Source organism: Pipra filicauda, unplaced genomic scaffold, assembly GCF_003945595.2.
Source record: "Pipra filicauda isolate LSUMZ 115617 unplaced genomic scaffold, ASM394559v2 scaffold81_size6448238_pilon, whole genome shotgun sequence".
Lineage (NCBI taxonomy): Eukaryota > Metazoa > Chordata > Aves > Passeriformes > Pipridae > Pipra > Pipra filicauda.
This window is the reverse complement of record NW_024104998.1, coordinates 5360592-5382062: the sequence shown is the minus strand read 5'-3', so window position 1 is coordinate 5382062 and position 21471 is coordinate 5360592. Positions and strand designations below refer to the sequence as shown.

General features: G+C 38.0%; 1 protein-coding gene across 1 annotated transcript; it reads right to left on the bottom strand.

Moving 5' to 3' along the window:
• Positions 1–425: 425 nt before the first annotated feature.
• On the bottom strand, positions 426–21255 carry OPRK1 (opioid receptor kappa 1). The gene is made up of 4 exons (XM_027728157.2): positions 20853–21255; positions 20036–20362; positions 5852–6204; positions 426–1450 (listed from the first exon to the last, which is right to left on the bottom strand). Exons 2-4 carry the CDS (start codon positions 20293–20295, stop codon positions 918–920), a joined length of 1146 nt encoding a protein of 381 aa, XP_027583958.1. The 5' UTR covers positions 20296–20362; positions 20853–21255; the 3' UTR covers positions 426–917.
• Positions 21256–21471: the final 216 nt, after the last annotated feature.

Genomic DNA, 21471 nt, shown 5'->3' with positions numbered 1-21471 from the left:
GAAGTTTTCTGGCCTCTTGTTTGAAACACACTCTGAAAGTGCATATTATATTATTCAGACTCAATAAAGAAACCATCACTTTGGAAAAGCACACATAGAAAATATTACACACAGGTGATTAAACATGTGCTAACAATTCTCCTTAAATCTCAATATTTTTAAATGGCAAAATTCTTTACTGTACACAGACACAATAAAATCACTTTGGTGTGTGGGTAGATCATGCTTAAATTGGATTTCCACAGCACAGACAAAGGTTACAGACATTTAGCTGAGAACAATATTGATTATAGCTCTGTCATGGTAGAGATAGTTGTGATCATGTGTATAATGTGTTATAGTATTTATTTGTACAGTCATTGTAATATATTCCCTTTTCCCCACTTTGAGTCTGGCGTGTTTTGTCTAGAAAAACCCATCTCACATTAGGTTGAGATGTGGGAGGGGGGCTTAGACTAGGGGATTGGATTTTGGGGCTATCTCAAACCATGACAAGCTCTGGTATTGTTCAGCAGAAACCTAAACACTCTTCTCTGTAAAAGAGTATGAAAAATCAAGTTGTCAAACTACATACTTTAGAATCAATAACTGTTGGGGCAGAAGTTTCTGGCATAACTCAGTTTTATGACTAAATGTTGCTCAGTATAGAGTTACGCATTGTAAAGAGAAGAGCCAGAATTTTCTCATCCAGAATCAGCTGGTACAACACTATCTCTGCTCTCCACAGAAGTTGTGTTTGAGTTTCTTATTTGTCAATAATAAACTTTCTTTAGTTCAAACTAGCAGGATTTCTGAAATATTCCAGAAATGTATGTCTGGATGAGTTGAATTCAAACTGCAGTGGTAATCTGCGTCAGTCCTAGGTCGTTGGACTCCTCTCTCTCTTGAGGACAGTAAGATGACATTTCCACGACTAGTCATACGGGTTTGTTTGTCCCACATGCTTCCCTCATATAAGCTGGGTCCTGCACAGTGTTTCTAACTCTGCTGGTGCTCTGCCTGTCCATCTTCCTCTTAAGAGGGAAGCAGAAGTCCTTGAAACATCTCTTGAAGTTTTCATCCAAAAATGCGTAAAGGATTGGATTGAGGCTGCTGTTGGTGTAACCCAAAGCAATACAGAAGTAATAGCTGGATATAGCAGCAGTACTATGGGACACATCCCCTAGTGCTTCAACCAGTACGAAAATGTGAATAGGAGTCCAACAGATAATAAAAACTGCCACAACCACAAGAACCAACCTGGTGATGCGACGCAGGTTTCGATCTTTTTCTCGAGACCCCGAGAGGAGTCGTACGCTTTTAAGACGCAGAATCATCAGAGTATAGCAAACAATTATAATGAGAACTGGAATTACAAATGCAAAGACAAAGACACAGATTTTCATGAAGAGGTCCCACCACACGTAATCTTTGTCTGGAAATTGCAAGGAGCATTCTGTGCTAGCAGTATCTGGGATGAAGAAAGCAAGAAGAAAATTACATTATTATTAGATATTCTAAACAGTGTAATTGTCATAGCATAAGCTAGGAAGTTATTATCATGTAATGTGATATTAATAAATGCAGTTATCTTTAAATCACTCTAAGGAAAGCTTTCAGTTACCATTGAAACTGGTTTTATGCAGCCGTCTCTAGAAATTACTGAGAGAGTTTGGGGCTTTCTAAAATTCATAACATTGTATAAAATTTGTTTCCCATGGGAGGATCTAAAAAAGCAGATCACAAAAACAAAAATTTGTAAAGATGTTTTCATTTGAATCTCACTGAAATTTAAAGCCAGAATGAGTACTATGTTCAGTGGAGTAGAAATCTCACCATTATTATCAAACTACGTATGTTTTTTTCTGTAAGTGAAGACAGATTTTCGGTATCATGAACGGTGGAAGCTGAAGGAGGCTTTGGTTGTAGGAAGATTTTGCCAATATATGATAATTGTGTAATAATCTTTTCCCATGTACCTTCTTCAGCACAAATTGAATACATGTGTTTGCATTCAGAAAAACTTATTTCCTGGCAACAGCTTCTTTTCTGCCAAATAGGAGCAAATAAAATATGTGCACACATGAAGTCAAAAGGAAGCTACTCTTTTTACAGATCATGCCATGCAAAATGCAACCTGTGCAGAGGCTGCAAGATCTGGGCCACTGAGACCAGCCCACTCTCATTCTGATTGTCCATGCCAGAATTCAAAGTCACAGGCTGTCACTTGATTTTATGTTACAGAAATATTTCATCTGACAGGCCGCATCTAAGCAATGCAATATTTGAGGTTTCACTTGCTGATCTCATTGGAGCCTTCCAGCATATAAAACATAAGGAAAACCAAGCAATAAGATAAATGAAAAAGCAGGAGAAGGGGGAAATTTACAACTACTCTCAGTAGTTAAACTCTACTGAAGACAAGTCAAGGTAACACAGGGATTTTTCACTCTGAATTGTAGCTTAGATTTTACCCTCTAAAGCACTGCATTGTTTTTTAGATTTTTTATCATTTTCCCTATTGAATTTGTTATTCCTCTATAAATTATTACGTACTGACTTTTATTGAATAAAATCTAAGGGTGGAATGATTCAATATACTCTCGCACACCACTTTTTTCATATCTGTCTCAAACAGATAAGAGGACTCTCACTAGCAGGACTAGTCAGAAAAAAACCCATCAAGCCGTATTTCCCTGCTATAGAAATGTTTCACAAATCAAAACAATATTGCAGAGAATTTGTTTTGAAAAACAACTAGGAGAAGACATTATTATTGTAGTGTCATACAGACATTTCCCCAATTACATATCAGAAAGCTGTTATGGTGTGATATTAAGTACTAAAATACTCAAATAGAAATAGTTTACAGCTAAAAGCTAAATATTTCGAGGTTTTATTTTAAATAATATAACTAATGGTTGATTCTGAAAGATGAAAACTGAAAAGACATATTTTTCAAGCCTGATACAGGATGCTAAGATGACAACACAAGTATGACTTAACAGGGTCTTGACACTGAGTCAATTTGTTTAAATCCTTTGTGATCTAAGTTTTCATAAGCGTAGTTGCTTTTACTTAATTTTATTCTAGAAATGTCAGTAATCATCTCGAAAGAAGTTTTCACATTGATTATTACTGTTATTTTTAGTAGATCACAGCTTAGCTGCAGCAATAATATAAGGATGCAGCTATATTATCTAGTAAAGCTGCATCCAGATGTGCAGGTCCTGATAAAAGCAAGCGTGATCATGGATGACTGCTCTGTGCACCACATCCAACTACTCACTGAAACCCACTCCCAGGGGAAATGGCCTCTTAGAGATCTTCTGACATAATTTCATATATTTATCAAAATTATAAGGTCATGGATTCCATATAATTCATAGCATTACATATATCAAGTGCAATACACATTCTTGTCATTATTGTCACAATATCGTGATAGTTTTCTGGAACATTGGAATAGAATAAAATCAAATTTATATTTTATTTTTACTGCCTGAAAGTGCAAAACTACAGATAGTGTCACATAGTAAGTACTTAAGGTTTCATACTGACCTTTTCAACTCTGAAAGCCCAATATTTCAAATACATTGATCTATAAGGAAAAATACTGCATTCTAGATGGTATTTTAGTGTAAATATATGTTTTAATGTGTTTAGTAAGCTACCATTTAAGATTAATCTTAATCTCAACATAGGAAATATATGTATTGGATATATCATTGAGTGTGTCACTTTCAGGCATCCATACTCCTCTGTACTGAAACAGAGCTTCATACCCTTACTGGCAGTACTAAAAGTACCTTTAATTTTATATTTATTTTTTTTTTGTAGTTGAACAATTTGTCAGAAAGAAAAGCTCCATTAAGGACAGGGAAAGAAAATTTACACATGTGTAAAATTTATTCTGCAGGAAAAATGTATCTGAAAGGATACAACTGGGAGCAATTCCGTACTGTAATACAAAATGGACTAACTGAGCACGGTGAGGGAACTTTAATCACTTTTCATTTGATGTTCAGTTGTTGCTTAAATCTGAACCCAGAAGAGGCCCTGAAGCATATAAACACAACTGTTTTGGCCAACATAACATAAAGATTGAGTCCTAAGCTCCAGCTATCAGACAAAGGGAGGATCCCTTCAGCATTTATCAGAGCAATTCATGAACACACCAGACAAGGTAATTGACACTGAATGCTCAAGAGACCTTAGATCAGACGAGCAGGGACGAACAGTAGTGGCTGACAAGCATTTGCCAATATTTCCAACCTCATTTAGCCCAGCTAAGCTCTGTATTACCAGTCTCTGTTTCATAAGTAAAAAAAAGGGCTGTCTACCATGTGGCATGGAAAAGGCATTTAATCATTGCAGGCCTCAGAGCACACCCTTGATCTAAATGTGATGTTGACAGTGAATGACAGGAACATTCTATTAGTTAGGTGTGCTCCAACAAAACACCTGTCTGAGTCAGTGTCCCATGGCCTTCGAGATCTCGTGTGTAGCAAGACGATCATTCTTCCCAAATATGTCTGGAAGTTAATGTTTCCTGAGCTAGACACTGTTTTATAGAGCCTGTCAAAACTTTACTAGGGAGAAGAATTACATTACTGCAGACGAGGAGACTTGATCCCTCAAAGGACTGAAAGAACAGTTTCCTGAGGACTCTCCTGTCACTTACATACCAGAAGACCAACAACAAGAATAAAATCTGTATATCTTCAGCCAAATCTATCAGCCCTCGAGTAGCTGTTACCGAAATGCCTTTTTGCTTTGATCTATGTCAAACAGCTTAACGTTATTGTCTCTGCCAGATAAAACAGTGTCCTTACACAAACTTTACCATTTGGCTTGATAGGAGTGAAACATTTCTAAATAGCAAATGTTGTTAATTCGGGAAATTATTAATAATTTTTCAAAAGATTGTTTACATCTCAAACAAGCTAAATAAATATGCATGCCTTGTGTTTTATCAAGCCATCCATCAACAGGATGATCCCAACCCAAGGACATCATTAAGAGTCTCTAGCCTTTTGCAAACACTGCACTGCGGTCATACCGGTGGGAATGAAGTATACGTGTGTGAAAATGCTTCTACCCTTTCCTTCTCAAGGAGGATTTCAAAATCAAATTAACCCCATAGCAAGTCAGCTTTGTAATGAGTCATTAGCTATAGGGGCTAAATCCACAGTCCTTCATGGATTAAAAATTTCAAGCAAAGACTACACATGGTCTGCATACATATCTCATTAACTCCCTGTTCTTGTAGCTGCTTCCCTACCATGGTCTGAATTTCCAGTTCCTCTACTGATCCTAATTCTCAGCTTTTCCACATCCCCAGATATACCCCCATCCTTCCTTAAACAAGAATTTGAGATATTGTCATACATAATTTAGTTTGATTTTCTCTCTCCAGCTACTGACTTTTCCTTTCTTCACCGTGCCTTCAAATTCTGTGAAATGGCTGGTGATAATAAGCTCCCAAAAATTCTTGTTTCTGCTCTTAGAAATTCATCAGAACTGCTCTCACACCTACAAAAAAAGTACCTTAAGCCCACATTTCAGGTTTCAACTTAACTGATTTTAGATTTGTCAACTGTGAATAAATTCCTGATTATTTTCCCCTGCTGTCTACTAGTAGTTCTTGATGGTCTCATTCTAGAACAGATATTTTGTTCTTTAGTTGGCCAGGGCATCTGAGTTTAAATTATTTATATGTCATAGTGTAAAGTTCCACAATATATTTCAAAATGTCAGGAAATTATATATACTTTTTGAAGAAGGAATCAGCCAGGTTTAATCAGTATTTGAACATATATTTTATGTCAGCTGAGAAATAAAAGACTGAATTCCGAATGCTCACACTCACCTTCTCTGATTTTGGTACCTCCAAGAACTATTGCAGATATACCAACAGATGAGGACAAGAGCCAGATACAGATGTTGATTATCTTTGCTTTGAGAGGTGTACGGAAGTCCAGAGCCTTCACGGGGTGACACACGGCAATGTATCGATCAACACTCATCATGGTCAGCGTGAATATGCTGGTAAACATGTTATAATAGTCAATGGAGATTACTATTTTACACAGCACATCACCAAAGGGCCAAGAGTTCATCAGATACTCGGTGCTTTGGAAAGGCATAGTTGTGGTAACTAGAGCATCTGCCATAGCCAGGTTGAAAATGTAGATGTTGGTTGCTGTCTTCATCTTTGTGTACCTGCCAAAAAAATAAGGCTTTATTATTTTAAAATATGATTATGCTCATTCAGATATGTATCAGTCAGGCTTTGCTAGAGTTGGTTTTTTTTGTAATGTCTTGTCTCATCTATGACAGAAGTGCACACAAATGCAAGACCTTTGGAATAATAGTGAACAAATTTTGCTTAGTCTCTCAGCACCTGCATTAGCAGTTAGAGCTATTCACCACAGGCAAAACCAGGTACATGAATGTATTTAATCTAATTAGCCAAATCCTGCTTTCAATTCTATTTTTTCAAATCCTTCTGCAAGAAAATATCATTGTTACACTTGCAAGTGACCAAAATGTTCTGTATTTCCTTTTCTTGTAGCTAACTATCAGTGATTGCGAGCTTTCTGGGTTTGCTTTGTGGAAGGAACAGTTATCCCACTCTTCAGTAAGAATCCGTGTTAATTGAGATGTCTGTTGGGCCAGATTGTTTCTTATATGATAGTTTCTCTTCCTTGAATTCACTACAATGCCAGTTGATACAAGTTTTAGTAATTTCCCTTCCTTGTTCCTTCCTTGCCAATTTTTCTCCTTTCTTATCATCAGCTTTTCCCAGTCCACTCTTTTATGACTGCTAATGTAAAAGATGACTATTTAAATATGATACCACAATGGGGAAAAAATTGTCATAGTAATATTTTTTTCCTGCATCCTTTAATTTCATCAAAATGAAGCACTTGTTTTGTCCAGATGGTAGAGAACCTCAGCCTACATGGAAGAATAAGATCTATTTTTTGAGGTGGCACCCTGCTTTGTTCTGCCTCTATGACTGTTTTGGGGGACAACCAGTGGAGGACTGCTTCCAGCTCTGAGATGGACACAAAGGATGAAGGAGAGCCTTAACAGGAATATACCTAACACTTCTTTCTGAAAAGCTTCCCCCCAACTAGTCATGTTTGCTCATTGCTGTTAATTTATCATTGGATTCAGTGAGAGATTTTCTTCCTTAAAACTGTTTCAGTCCCATATGTTGAGTGTGTGCCCAAACTAGAATGTGCACATGTAAAACACACAGAAACACATATAGCTATATTTTGCTGTATGACATCTATAATTTACAGTGGAAATAAAAAATGTGATCCCTATGAACACATAGGGCAATGTATCTATTTGCCTTTAAAACTTTGATGTATAAAATAAAAAATAATTTAAAAAAAAAAAGGTTGAGCAGTGCTGTCAAAATATACCTGATATGTAAATTAAGTATTAATTAAAATATGGGTAGAAATGTCATTTTATTATCAATGTGAAATATTAAAAATAGCATTTTTTTTCCTAAAATACTCTAATTAAGACTTATTGAGAAAATAATACCAAATGCTGGCTTGAAGCACAGAAAAGAAAACTACAAGGGAAAAGAGAGTAAATCCTTCTCACCCGCATACCAACCCATCAGTCAGGGTTGGGCTTCTGCCCCCTCACCAGATCAATCTCCTCAACAGGCCTTCCAAGAAGGGAGGCAGTCTGTCCTGTAAGTTGAATTATAGCCCTTAAGGTACTGTTCAAACACAAGCATGAGAGTATATGGCTAGAAAACAAATATAAGACATGTTAATAGACTAGGAACTTTCTTACTGGTTAAAAAAAAAACGAAGAAGAAATATCATCTCCAAGTGTATCTTGGTTGTAAGACTGAACAAAAGTTCACTAAACACTCAAATTGCAAATCTCTGCTAAAATAGACTAAATTCCAGTAAATGTCTGAAAGGTAGTAGTAGAAAGATGATTTTACTTCTATGGACATCACTGTTTGATGTTTGGAACTGTTGTCTTGTTCGTACTGCCAAAAAAAAAAAAGCTATGGGAAGTTGGAATGGTTGCATAAAAAGCACCAAAAAATAAGAGAAGAGAAAGTGGAGAAAATTCTTTCTGTGAGTAACTTAAAGAGCTCACCACACTTAGTTTATCAAAAAGAGCACCAAGAGGTGACCTGATTACAGTGTCTGAAGACCTCACAGGGAGAAGATAGCAGGTACTGAAGAGTTTTTCAGACTACAAGGAAAAGCATAACAAAGACAAATATGTAAAACTCTAAAACAGACAAATTCAACTTAGAAACAATGACAGATTTTTCCTAACAGCTAAGTTGATTACTATTGGGAAAAAATTACACAAGAAAGGGGTAATTTTTCCATGTTTTGTTGTCTTCAAATCAAGATGTGTTGCTTTGTGAAGGGTCTGCTTCAGTCAAATACAAGATACTAGACTCAACACAGGGATATTTAAATAAAATGCAATGATCTTTGATAAGAGGTGACACTACTAATTGTTCTTCTGAATCATTAATTCTATAGATCTTCAAAAACTTTCCTTAGGGATATATAGGGAAAGTTTCCTTTTTTCTCTAAGAAAAACAGAAAGCTAGGGAAAATATCTAAGAATATTTTATTAGACTTGAAAAATTAAATATCTGAAAGTTTTTATATCTGTCATTTCCCATTCCTGGCAACCTTAATTCTTTTTCGTGTGTGATACAACCATGTATAAAATATTTTCCCAGTGCTCCTCTTCCTTCTTCCTAGCCTTCCAGTGGAATAGGAAAGAACTGCTGTAACACAGGACTAGTTTTTTACATATCTTCAAAATTCATATTTTTGAAGCTGCAACATAAACCATGTTGTCTTTATCTGCCCTGCTTATGTTTTACATGTAAATTGAGCAAGTTTGATTTTTTTGGACTACGCAACACGTGCACAAAAAAAGAAAATTAATTTTATCCACTACTATTGATCAACAGGAAGGGTGTCTTGATCATTCACAGGCACAGAGAAACACAGTCATCCCAGCATCAGCATTTAGACAACTTCCAATGTAACCAAATCAAAGCTGTATATGGGAATGAACATTTAACGAGGAAAAGAAAAACCCACAGTATGCTATTTCTCCCATACAGCTTTGTGACAGATTTGACTCATTTCAGGGGTGCATATGCACATAAAAATCCTTGTTTTGATAACCTTACCTGGTGTGCATCTAATCCTTCCCCACAGCTCACCAGCCTGGCAGTTTCATGACTAGATGGCCTTGCCCTAATCCACCCCAGTTTACGTCTCCCATATGCCTCCTTGCCCTGCTCATTCTGCACCAGAATAGGCACCTGATCGCTTCTCTGACAGACTTTGAACAAGAAGGCAGAAGACCAATAAATTCTGCTCCAACAAATATTACATTTAGGCAATCTGTTCTCCCAGCACTGCAGAAGCATCATGCATAACTAACTCAGGGATGAAGGCTGCACTGGTTAACCCCAGTAATTTTAAGTACAAGCACGTTTTACTGATGCAACCTCAAAACCCATTGAGCTCACACTGGTAATATAAAGAGCTTGATTACTTTCACCTGAAAACATTGGCCTCTGTATAAATGAGATATTGGCCTTTAAAGTCGTAAACTAGTATAGATTAAATCATAAATTCATTTAGAAGTTCATAAAATTCAGAAATGCCTTTGAGAATCTGGACTCAATCATCTAAATGCCCTTCAGTGTTTTTAATTAAACACCTAAAAATCATTAAATGCCTACATGCCTCTGAAGATATATGCTTGCAAGTTTAATCAAAACTCCAGTTAAAGTAAAGGAGTGACTGCTGTTGCTGTCAGACACTTTGAAGAGGACCCTGATAGAGTCCACAAGGCGAAGGATTTAAATGCTTTTCTACAACTCATTTCATTGCACCAAAATATAGGAGGAAATATTTCAGGTGATTTCAGATTTTCCCACCACACCCTCCATTCACCCAAATCTGCACTTGAACAAGGTCAAAACTGTTATGTAAGGAAATCTTGTCCAGCGTTGCCAAATTAAAATTCTATCAATACCTGCTTTCATTTAAGTTAAAAATACTGCTATCTGCTTTAATTAGTTTAGCAGGACAGATAGGGGAAACCTGGACATAACTACAGCATAGATGGCAATTAATGATATTTTCTTGGTGTCTTTGAGAGGTAAGTTTCAAAGACTATTATAATATTTGTATTGGTGCATACACTGTTCATTTGAAATCCTATGTCTAGAAAGTGGTTTGTGAAATACTGATTTCATAACAGAATGATAACTTTTTTAGTATTACATAGGAAGGGAAAGTCCCTCTTTTAAGTCAGTGGGGACTGACTTAAGTCAGTGACTAGAATCTAATTTCAAGAGGCAGCAAAACCTCTGATCACTTAAGCTGGTGGATCTCAAGGCTGTTTGTTAAGCTATAAACAGGCATCATGCCTCTGTAGACTTTAAACAACTGGAAGATATATCAAAAGAAAAATAGTCGAGATGAAACATAACACTTTCATTTGGATGGGGGTTTTTTTAATGGATATACGATGAAAGCTTTTAAGAAGCAAGTTTAAAATTATGATTACTCACATGTCAAAAGTAAAATTCTCAAAAATAAAATTCTCAGAACTGCTACAATTTAGGCTAAGTTCACTTTCCAAAAATGGAAAGTTCTTTGAGACTGCCTTTAGACTGACCCCATTTCTCAGTTGCCTCATCATTACTGTTCTTTTCCTTCCGGAGTAGAATTTAATTTGCTCATTTTTTTTAAGACAGTAAATAAGAAGAATTCACACCTCTAGGGTAAGCTGTCGATGACACTGTGGTAACAGAAGAGAGAAGCATGCCACTGAGGAGCTGGTATGCTTTCAGAAGAAAATCTGCTAGTAAGGCCCCTTAAAGTTATTATCTCAAGCAGAGGACGGAAGTGGGACCCTAAAGTACACTGTAACATTAGAAAAGTTAATAAAAGCTGAGAAGGAGGCCCCGGACAACCTTTTTTACTGTAACTGTAATAGGATGAAATGTTCCCTGCAGTATGAAAAGAGGGATGGGGAAGGGAGCAAAACTAAGAAATATACTACAACATTCTCCAGTAAAAGAGTGAAAATACAAAAGCATAAAATACAATGAGGTATAGCAAACATGTATTTTTGGCAGATACTTGGGTCAGTGAATGAAAACGAAAGCTAAAGCACATCTAAAAACAAATTGCAAAAACATCTATCAGCAGGATGCAGGCTCTGTTCTACTAGGTTGCTCTGAATGAATTATATGGAGATCAAGCAGATGAAAAGCCTAGTCAGGAAAACTCTAAATCTCAGGCTATAATCACAGTACTCTCAATATAATACTGCATCCGGACAGGAAGAAAAAAAAAAAACAACTCAGGAGGATCTACTGCAAACCCATACCATGTTGAACAGATGGTTCAGCTACCTCTTGGATTTTCATAATTCAATATAAAAGGCTTATGCCAGTATGAAATGAAGACCGAGGTAATTTAAAAAATATAAAAATTTATATCTTGCAGTTTCCATGTCCATATTGGGTTACATATTAGTATCACATTTTGAATAGCAGCCAGAATTTATCAGTACACAAGACCTTGGAAAACACTTTAAATAAAGGCAAACATTGTCACTGCACATATTTAAAGTTTGCCTGTCTTTAACATCAGAGTTGTTAGGAGCTGAAAAAAATTGTTCTCTACAAAATTTTATCCTAAAGTGGAATTCTCTTTATTAATAAGCATCTGAAAATACCTATTTTTAAGCAGCTTAAAGAAAAAAAAAACATGGTCTTGTCTTTTATTCTCCCCTCAAGGAGCATAATCTACTTGAATGTCAAAAGGTATCATAAAATCCTTACAATATACCACTACCATTATTCCTCTGAACTAGTCATAAACTGAGGCTGAACAAGATCTTGCAGATTTAGATTAGATGGGGAATCTTTTTTCTTGAGCTGAAGAACCAGTTTCTGAATTAGAGAAGTTCAAGAAAAAGTCATACTACTTAACAAAAATTAGCTATTTTTCCTCCTTCTGTGATAAAAGCTTTTAATATTTTTATGTGAGCTTAAGAGCCTATTTTTGAAGAAATATTAATATGTTGGAAACAATAATACTGTGAAATTTTCAATTCCATGATCTTGGTAGGAGATCTCAGAGGTTAAGTTGCTGTGATTTATACTGTGGCTTAAAATTAATAATGGGAACATAGAATTTCAAAAAAATTAGTACTTTATCTAAAACCATTGTGTCTAATATTATTATTAAAGAGTCTAGACTATTAGCTTACACTGTGTAACTGATTTTTTTGATCTCTCTTGGTAAGTAGAGATGAATAGTGATCTTTTCAAGCAACTGACTCTTTCTCTTGAAAAACTTTATGCTGCTGCAGATGTTTTCCATTGATCAATAGTGCTATGGGGAGTTCCCAGGGTGTTACACAAAGCATCGTTATCCTTCTTACTTGTCACAGGTATATTGCTCTAGTGAGTATTGAATCAATGTCTCTGAAGCATCTCCCTTTCCCATTGTTCTTATCTCTTAGAAGAATTTTTTTTACTTTTTTTTTTTTTAATGAAGGATGTGATCTCTGTCGGCAAGGTGCTTCCCATGGGTTTATGGGAGAGGAAAGTGAGTAGGACAGAGATCGCCTGGTAAAGAGGATAAATCTCATGTTCAAGGCAACAGAGATAGCAGCTCCAGGAAATGATTTCTCAGGGTCTCACTTTCCTTGCTATTCTTTGAAGAGACCCTGATCTCCACAGGTAGCTATATATGCAGAAGTTGGTTGGAAGAAGCTACATGTTAAAAATGTTTGCTTCCCCTAGATGTTTCTGCAGGACAGAAATAAGGAAAGAACTCAGAAACCTCTCACTCAGGGGTCTTGGGATACGGGAATCACTCTTGTTCCCAAAACAAGGCACCTAGTTTTCATTTTGCCAGGGGGATGAATAACAACTGACATTGCTGGGAGTGTTTTATAGGACAGCTATGCACTTGAATATGCGGAGACCCAAATCTCTGGTCAACACTCCTATAATAAAGTTGAACAGGAGACAAGGGACTTTGCTTTATAACAAGTATAGAATTATGTGGTAAGACAACAAATACACATGTTCGTAGTGAGCCAGCTGAAGGTAAAGTCATCAGTCCCTCTTAGGAGGCAGCTGGAAAACTTTCTCTGGATTCTACCCATTTATCTGTTTTCCTCACCTGCCTCAGGGAAGCACACAGCACAGACCAACTGAACACACACATTCCCAAACGAGATGATTCAAGTGAAATTCAGAAAACCTTAGGACACAGTCAACGGAACAACATAGCTGGTATCTTCCATGGTGGAAATCTTCTTCTTCCATGCCCTTTAACAAGCCAGTCATTCTGAAAGGCATGTCTAACAGAAAGTCTTGATGCAGTGCATCATCCAGTGGCAAGGTAAAAATATTTTTCTGAGCGTGAACACTAAATGAATATTTTATAGATTGTCTGAACTAGTCCTACCAAGCAGCTTCTGGAGGCTTTTACCAGTTACCCTACAGTAACCACAATGGCTAGACTACCAACAATCTAGTGGAAAGTGGATTTAGCTGTGTAGTCAGTCAGGAATTATAAAACCCTCTGTTTTCCATGTGCAACATAGCTAAATTTGGGAAACCTAGATATTCACTCAATGCACTGCTGAATGGCACTGACTTTTGGAGCAGAGATGAGCAACTGTGTATTACACATGTGAATTGACATAAGAAATGGAAAAAACAAAAAAGCTTCTGTTCACTTTCTTATCAGGTATTTGAGGAAATTCATACACTGAAGAAAATTGTGGTTTCATACTCTCTGCAGAGACCACAGAGTTTCATTGCAAGTAATGTCTCAAAACTGAAAATAGCAAACTGCCTAGAATTAATTTTCACTTCTGTGAGGATTAGAAGATGAATCTAACGAGGGCTGAACCCCCTGGCTTCAGGAGAAATAAATATTTCAAAGATAATACACAGGCTAGCATACCAACTTACCAATAGAACCATGGAAATGCTGTGCAATTTTAACTATTCTTTATTTATATCCTTTTTACATTTTGTAGAATGCTGACACAGTCAGATATTCCTCTTCCAGTATCCTTGTTCCATCTGTACACATCCCTTCCCCATAACTAATCCAGTTTTTGCACTCATGCTTGTCTATAGACAAAATTCCTACTGCCTTTTCCTCATGCCTCTCTAACTTCACAAAAGAAAATAACAATAAATATAGCCCAAAGTCTTCCTTGAGGAGAAAAGCACAGATTCCACACTTTGCAAGAATTATCTGATATTTGCAGATGGGAGGATCAAAATTGAGACATGAAGTAAACTTCCTGGAAGTAGAGTTATCTAAGTTTTTCTGGATGCTTTTTCTTTAGAAAGAAATATGTAACTGGAATCAAAACTCTTCTTAGGAATCCATCTATTTCAGAGAATTTAACTTAAGGGACAAACTAATCACAGTTTGAACAGACAGTGACAGTAGGCAGGACAGGAAGATTATGTTCCCTCTTCTTAATGCATCCCAGGCAATGCAAATCACACAGTTAAGAATTTCCTGCCACAACACCCTTTCAGCAGATTTAAAATCCTCTCAGAAAAAAACTAAATGAAGAGTGCTCATTCTTTCCTCCTTTTGTCCTCTTCAGCAGAAGGGTTTAGCCAGTCTGCCCTTCCCAAAGGCATCTCCCCACTATGCACCCTCCTCATGCTCCATCCAAGATCATGATCTTCCCACCACTCTCCCGTCTGAAAACAGGCAAGCTGTCTCCAGCTTTCTGCCTTGCCAGCAGCCAAACTAGAAAATTATTGTAAGTTTTCACTCCCTGCCAGTTCAAAAAGGCTCTCTGTAATTCATCTTGCTTCCAGACACTGATTGCAGTTATGCCTTTCTCTGAAATAAATGATTACCTGGCTGTTAGCCCAGCGGAAATGTCTGGATGGATACCAAATTACTTTTCAGAAGCCAAACAGATTACTCACTATAAGCTATAGCCTCTCTTTAATACTATCTGTAGTAAATATTCCTTTAAAGTCTTTCCTCTACTCTCCTTGCTTATTTTCATTATCAGCTATTCTTATCACAGTAACAGTATGAGATGAGTTTCTTGTCAGCCTATAAATTCCAGGTCTCACTTAATCACTACCTATTAGGGTTTAAAAAGTATTAGAAAAATTTACATTTTGTTTAAGTGGTCTGTGCTTGTCAGACTATCAATATTCTGTTATAAAATTGTCGTCTTCCATGTTTCCTGTTGTTTTGGTCTTTGTGCCATCTGTTAAAGCTTTTGGTAATGATCAGTCTTCAGAGTTGTGACAGAAATTATGTCAAGTTTGGACAAACACTGCAGAACTTATCAAAATTATCTCCATTCGGTGAGGCAAGGTTAGATGCTCTTTGAAGTCCTGTGATAAATTGCTATCAATCTCATTTGATGTGCCTCTATTGGTAAGGTGTCAGATGTCTGATTAGGGAAAAAACAGGTTAAAAGTAATAAACTTCATGAAGTATAGTACAGCTCAGCCTTTGCTTTTAGCAACCAAACCCTTGATTTCACAAAAAAATGAAATCATCCAAACTGCCAGCAATAGGGAACAATTCAGTTATATTGACTCTTCTGGAGCTTATTTTTCATTTCAGAACAATATTCTTTCCAAATATAATTAAATTAAACCAATAATTTAAAGAAAATTAACAAGTAATCTTCTATTGTTATCAAAATCTGTTATTAATTTAAATCAATGTATTGAATCTATTTCATTTTTGTGAACTTTTTTAAAAAATATTTTCATTCTTGTTTGGAATGAATGATGGGGAAATTTAAAAAACTATTTGGAAAGGAGTCAATCTTATATGACATTTCTTAATACACTCTTCCTGTTGCATAAAATACCATTCAGTTCAATGAATATGAGACCAAAAATGTGTAAGTGGTTAAATTTTGTCTTCAACATTAGACTAAGCAGAGGATTATAAACTTTCTCTTTTCCCTTAGGAATTAATCTATATTTCCATGAAACAACCTTGTCTTAAAACTTTTTTTGAATGTAGAAAATTATTCAGTTCACTGAATATTTAGAAGAAATTTAGAAGAAATAATTTAGAAGAAATACAGGATTGGCTATTTAGGATCTTGCTGATATCAGTTGGTCTCAGTAGATAACTTCAGGAATAATGAAGGTAAGACACACATATAGAAAAAGCGTATCTGGAGTGGGTAGGAGACAGGACCTCCCAGAGTTTTTATCAGAGTATGTTTATGGTTCTGATAAGGGCAAATCCACAGTTAAAGTTTTAACTTTAGTCAGCAGATTTTTCTTCCCCTTCAGCTGTCACAAGAAACTACCATTTTGTTTAAAGCTAACACTGAATTTTAGAAAAATAAAGTCATGAGGGAGAAGAAATGCAGGGAAAAGACTTTTTGCTTCCGAGGACAAGTAGTTTTATTTATCATCTTCAGCCAACTATTTCACCACCAGAAATATCTTCGAAGACCTTCGAAGACATTTGGGGTTGAGTTAGACTCTAGTTATGCCAAGAGCCACATAGCTATAAGACTTTACTTAGGTGAGGTCTGATAACTTCACCTGGTACCTGGAAACCCATTCCATGGTTCCCCTTCTCCTCCACAGGAGACGACTGTTCTTCCCACACAGTATCTGCATTTCCCACCAGTGCAAGAGGCAACGTAATGATCTCTTTCTCTCTTATTGTCCCCCCAGGAAAAGCAGCAGCAATAGAACACTACATCCCACAGGCCATGGCTCGGCATGAACGAGGCGCTGTCCATCCACCCAGCTGGCTGCTGGCTGACAGCAGACCCCTGGGGATGATACACGTGGCACACAGCTGGTCCAAACACAGGGAGAGTTCCTGCAAACCACCCATCCACACCACAGTGAGAGCCGACTGCCATGGGCATGACCAGGCTGCCAGTCCACTGCATACTCAACACAGAGCTTTTTCTGCACAGTAAACATAACCACTCTACGTGCGTCTGAGGAGTTCAGGGTGTTTACAATAGTCCTGATCTTGCTTCATTACTGTTCTTAATGATCAGACTTTGGCTTTTAAATCTAACTGTGGCTGTGTGCTTAAAGACGGTGATTACCAGATCTCCATTTTACATGTGAGGAACCCAATTCACAGGGCCATTAAGTGACCTTGCAAAACAGGAAAAAGTGTTGAAGCCCGGTAGCAAAACCAAGAGAAGAATCTAGGTCTCCTGATAAATAGTTTAACAGGCCATGCTGTCACCACATTAAAATAACATTCTCACTCAGACTTCAACACAAATCTCTCCTCACAGGAGCTGTGTCAAATTCTGTTACTTTTCAGAGTTCAGGAGTTTGTACATGTGGTTGAAATGTCATTCTCGTTATTTTTCCTCTGAGAAAACTCTGAGAGGGTTTTTCCTCTCACCAGAAACACACCCCACCACAGCTATAAAAGATTTTGGACAGCCACCATTCTATGTACAAGCAGCTGAGATGCTGACTCACTGGTCTCCATGAGCTTCTCTAGCAGCATTTGTGCAGAAGTAGTAAAACCAGTCCTGTAGTGCTAGCAAAGCAAGAAATTGGCCAAGGCCTGCCTATACCACAGGCTATGGCTGAATTTGAGCCTGTTCCTGAGGCACCTCAAGACTCTGGAATCTCCTAAATCTACCGCAGCATTGACATTGCAACAGTTTCACTGACAGTCCCAGAACACAAGAGGTCTTTTTTTGTCACTCAAAAGTGACTTCAATATCAGGCCTGAAGGGGTCGGATAGTTGGACTAGATGATCATTGTAGTAGATACAACTGAGTTATTCTAATAATATTAGATTATGTTTAAAAGAGCAAAGGAAGAAGGAGCAGTGCTTGCCATGACTGCCAGTCCAGGGCTTAGGAGGAGGAGGAGAGCAGATCTGGAATTCAGAGTTGAGAAATTTCAACAAGGGGCCTCACACAAACCCTATATTCAGCTGGAAGGTAAAGAGACACAGTCTGTCCCCATTCTCCTTTAGAGCTGTGGCACCTAAAGGAGGAGAGGTAATGTGGGATGTCTTAGGGACACGATTTGCCTGTCCCTAACCATCTTCTCTCAAAAGCTTCCCATAGACCTTGATTTTCCTCACAAAAGGACATCACTGCTGGCTACATTGTTCATGTGTCATTAAAATCCATCCTAAGAGAAAATCATGAAGAGAATGGATGTGAGGGGAAAAGGGAGAAAGATGAGAGGTAAGGACAAAAATATACCTCTTGCACGAACATTTGAAATATTTTAAAATCATAAGGAATGTTTGAAAACTGTAAACCTGCATTCTAGCTAATGATTCTAGAATTGGTTAAAATATATGCCACAGAGAAAACATAGGAAAGAAAGATACTGAAAATAAATAAAAAGAAGAAAAAAACCAACAAGTGTTTTGTCATTCTCTTTTTTTTTTATTATGTAATCAAGAGATGGACCAAGAGGAAATTGAAGGACAGGTTAATGTAGGAAATAGTAGGAAAGTGAGCCATAGCTATCTAGAACCTCACAAAAATAGTCTTAAGAGGGTAACAAAAGGAAAAAAAAAAAAAGCAAACACATATACACCATTATAATACATACATGCTAACTTTAAGGGCTAAATCTGGGGTTATTTCCACTGCCTAGGCCAGTTAATAAACTATCATTGCTAGTGACTGATGGCTTAGAAAATCTCTGCCTTTGCAGCTGTGTGACTGTCAAGATGAAGCCTCTCTTCTTGCAGAAATACAGAAAAAAATTAAATTTCTACACTGAAAGAAGGGCAAAAGGGCATGCAGGATTATAAAAATTACAGCATCACAAAGCTGGGGTCAACCAGTTTTTTCAAACTGACCACAGGCATATTTCTTTATTGCATTATTAAAGGAAATTTTATTTTCATTATTCAAGAGTACTCACCTGGTTATAACTCATCTTTTGTACAGTATCTTATCAACAACTTCATTGCTTCTAATAACTTCCCCTTATATCATCTGACAGTTATTTCAACATCCTGCAAATATTGGACCATTTTTGTGCAGGCTTTACTGACAACATCCCTTCCAATACCTCCATTTTTTCTGTGAACAAGCTGATTTCATCTGAGTAATGAATACTCCGAAGTTTTTGGGGTTTTTTTTCAGAATTTTTAGTAGGATTCAAACAGACTGTGAAGCAAGAGCCCAAAAAAGTTGCATGATTTCATTCCCCTTCGTTGTTCATTTTTGCCCTGCTGATCTGCACTGTCCAAACATGCCTATAAATAGCAAATGAAAGAGACAAAAAGAGGGAAGAAAGCATAGTGAAAGCTAAAATATACACCAATACAAAAGTGTTAAGTGTTGGTGCATTTCACTAAGTGGTTTAATATGAAAAACTCACTGACACAGGCACAGAGCTTTCTCCTCTTTCCTGAAAAACAGTGGGAAAGGTATTTTAGTACCGTCTCTGCTTTCTTCAATCCAATATCAATAACTGAATTTAAACACTGCTAAACAGAGAAAAAACAACCCTTGCTTTTCCTCCTATCTTTATAATTTCTTTTTTTCCCCACCCTGTTAAAAAACCACTGGGCGCCAAGGCAGGAATGTATCAGTGTCCACACGACTGGACGCATAAGCTGTCCCTTGGGGTCTCCTCACAGTGGAAAAAAAGCTACCTTGTAGAAGTTTCTTTCTTCCACTCAAGCTTTTTTCCCTCGTATGCCAGCAGCCTGTCGTCCCTAGAGGGCAGCCGATGCACACAGCTCCGGGGCACACAGCGCCTTCCCTCAGGCTGCACGACTTATCACTTTTAACCAGCTTGTGTCTTCTGTTTCTAACTGCACATCCAGGCAAAACACTTTGACTGAAAAAGTTTGGGTCATTTCCCTTGCTTTTTTCCAGCTCTTCATGGATGTTCACCCAGAGAGCTCCCATAAACCGCCCCTCCTCCACCCTGCCAAATTTAGGGACAGTCTTCTGCGCCTCTTCTAACCAGTACCCAAAGCCCCTTACCTTACGATGACAAACATGACCAGGGAGTTTCCCACCAATCCAACAACGAACACCACCGAGTAGACAGCAGTGATGATGATGGGAATGGCGGGGGAGATGCTGGTGTGGTTGTGCTGGCCATCCCCAAGGGCCCCAGTGGCATTGCTGTCGTAGTCTGCCCAGCCGAGGAGCCAGCTGCTGCTGGTGCTGGGGGGTCGACAGGGCCCCGGGGAGCAGGTGGAGTCCAGCTCTTCACGGAAAATCTGTACAGGGGCATCCATAGGGGTACAGTCCCCACAGGCTAGGGGGAGACCAGGAGGAGTGTGCAGACAGCAGGAGGCAATTAAGCTGGAAAAGAGGGAAGAGAAAGAAAGAAACAGAAGTGCTATCACAGCCACCAAACATTAAGACCTCTGAGACTTGTATGTGTTAAGGGGAGCTCTGCTGTGGTGGGAACTGTAATTTGCCGAGCAGAGATTTAAGCAAATCACATTCATATTGAATAATTGCAAGTTTTACATCTTGCTATGTAATGCTGCTCCTCCAAGTGCACAAGGAAAGTTTTCCTCCACTTTCAGAGATTTCACAGAGAAGCAAACCAGATGGGAACACTTCAGATCCACCCCCACACTTTAACCCTGTCTTTCCCATCCTCCATATTTATGTCAAAGTGTATCCTAACAAGGGCTCCTGAATGCCTAAGCTCTGCTATAAAGGAGAAGGAGACAGAGAAACCCACCATCTCTCTGCACATCTGCTTTAACATCCTGCCCTGGGTTATTTTTTCCTGATCCCATAACTGCTTTCAAAGAAGAGACACATTAATGACAAAAAATACCTCTTTCAGTCCAGGAAAAGGAGCGGAGTCCTCAAACAGATGTTCTTTGCAGGAAAAGAAAAGAATAAAGCAGCTGCGCTTGGCTCCTAAAAGTACCACCGCCCTTCTAGGACTTTTGAACCTGAAGCACCTGTGCCCTCGGAGAGGCGTGCTGGCAGCAGAGCTGGTTGCCGGGCATGAGCTGAAACGTGTAGCAGCAGCAATTGCTGCTGTTCCAGCTCCTACCACTTCGCCTTTTCTCTCTCACGCTCCCTCTGCCTCCCTCCCGCTCTGCCGGGGCTCCAGTAGCACTCTGCACTGATGCACACGTTCTCCTCTGTCTCTGTCCCTGCAGCTCAGAAGCTCACATGACTTCTTTCTAGACAGTGAGAGGCAGATAAATTAAAATAAAAGCAAGAAATAAGTTCTGCAATGAATAAATGCTTATTTTTAACACACTTTTCCAAGTTGCCTTTCCTCATTCCCCCTGCATTCCCAGGCCTCAAGCAATGATCGTTTCTGTCCTATTGAACCCCAAAGGATTTCAGACTAGTAGATGCTGACTGAAACAGGAATATTCAGTTTAGATGCCTTGACTGATCCATCTGCTCTTTCATGCCCCAGCTCCACAATTCTGCAT

Excerpts from the sequence above, each read along its gene's own strand:
- OPRK1 (XM_027728157.2), bottom strand. The coding sequence starts at position 20,295 with ATGGATGCCCCTGTACAGATTTTCCGTGAAGAGCTGGACTCCACCTGC. Across the intron at positions 6,205-20,035 it reads GTCATGTTTGTCATCGTAAG|GTACACAAAGATGAAGACAG; the intron begins GTAAGGGGCTTT and ends TTTTTTTGGCAG. Across the intron at positions 1,451-5,851 it reads AGGTACCAAAATCAGAGAAG|ATACTGCTAGCACAGAATGC; the intron begins GTGAGTGTGAGC and ends TCTTCATCCCAG.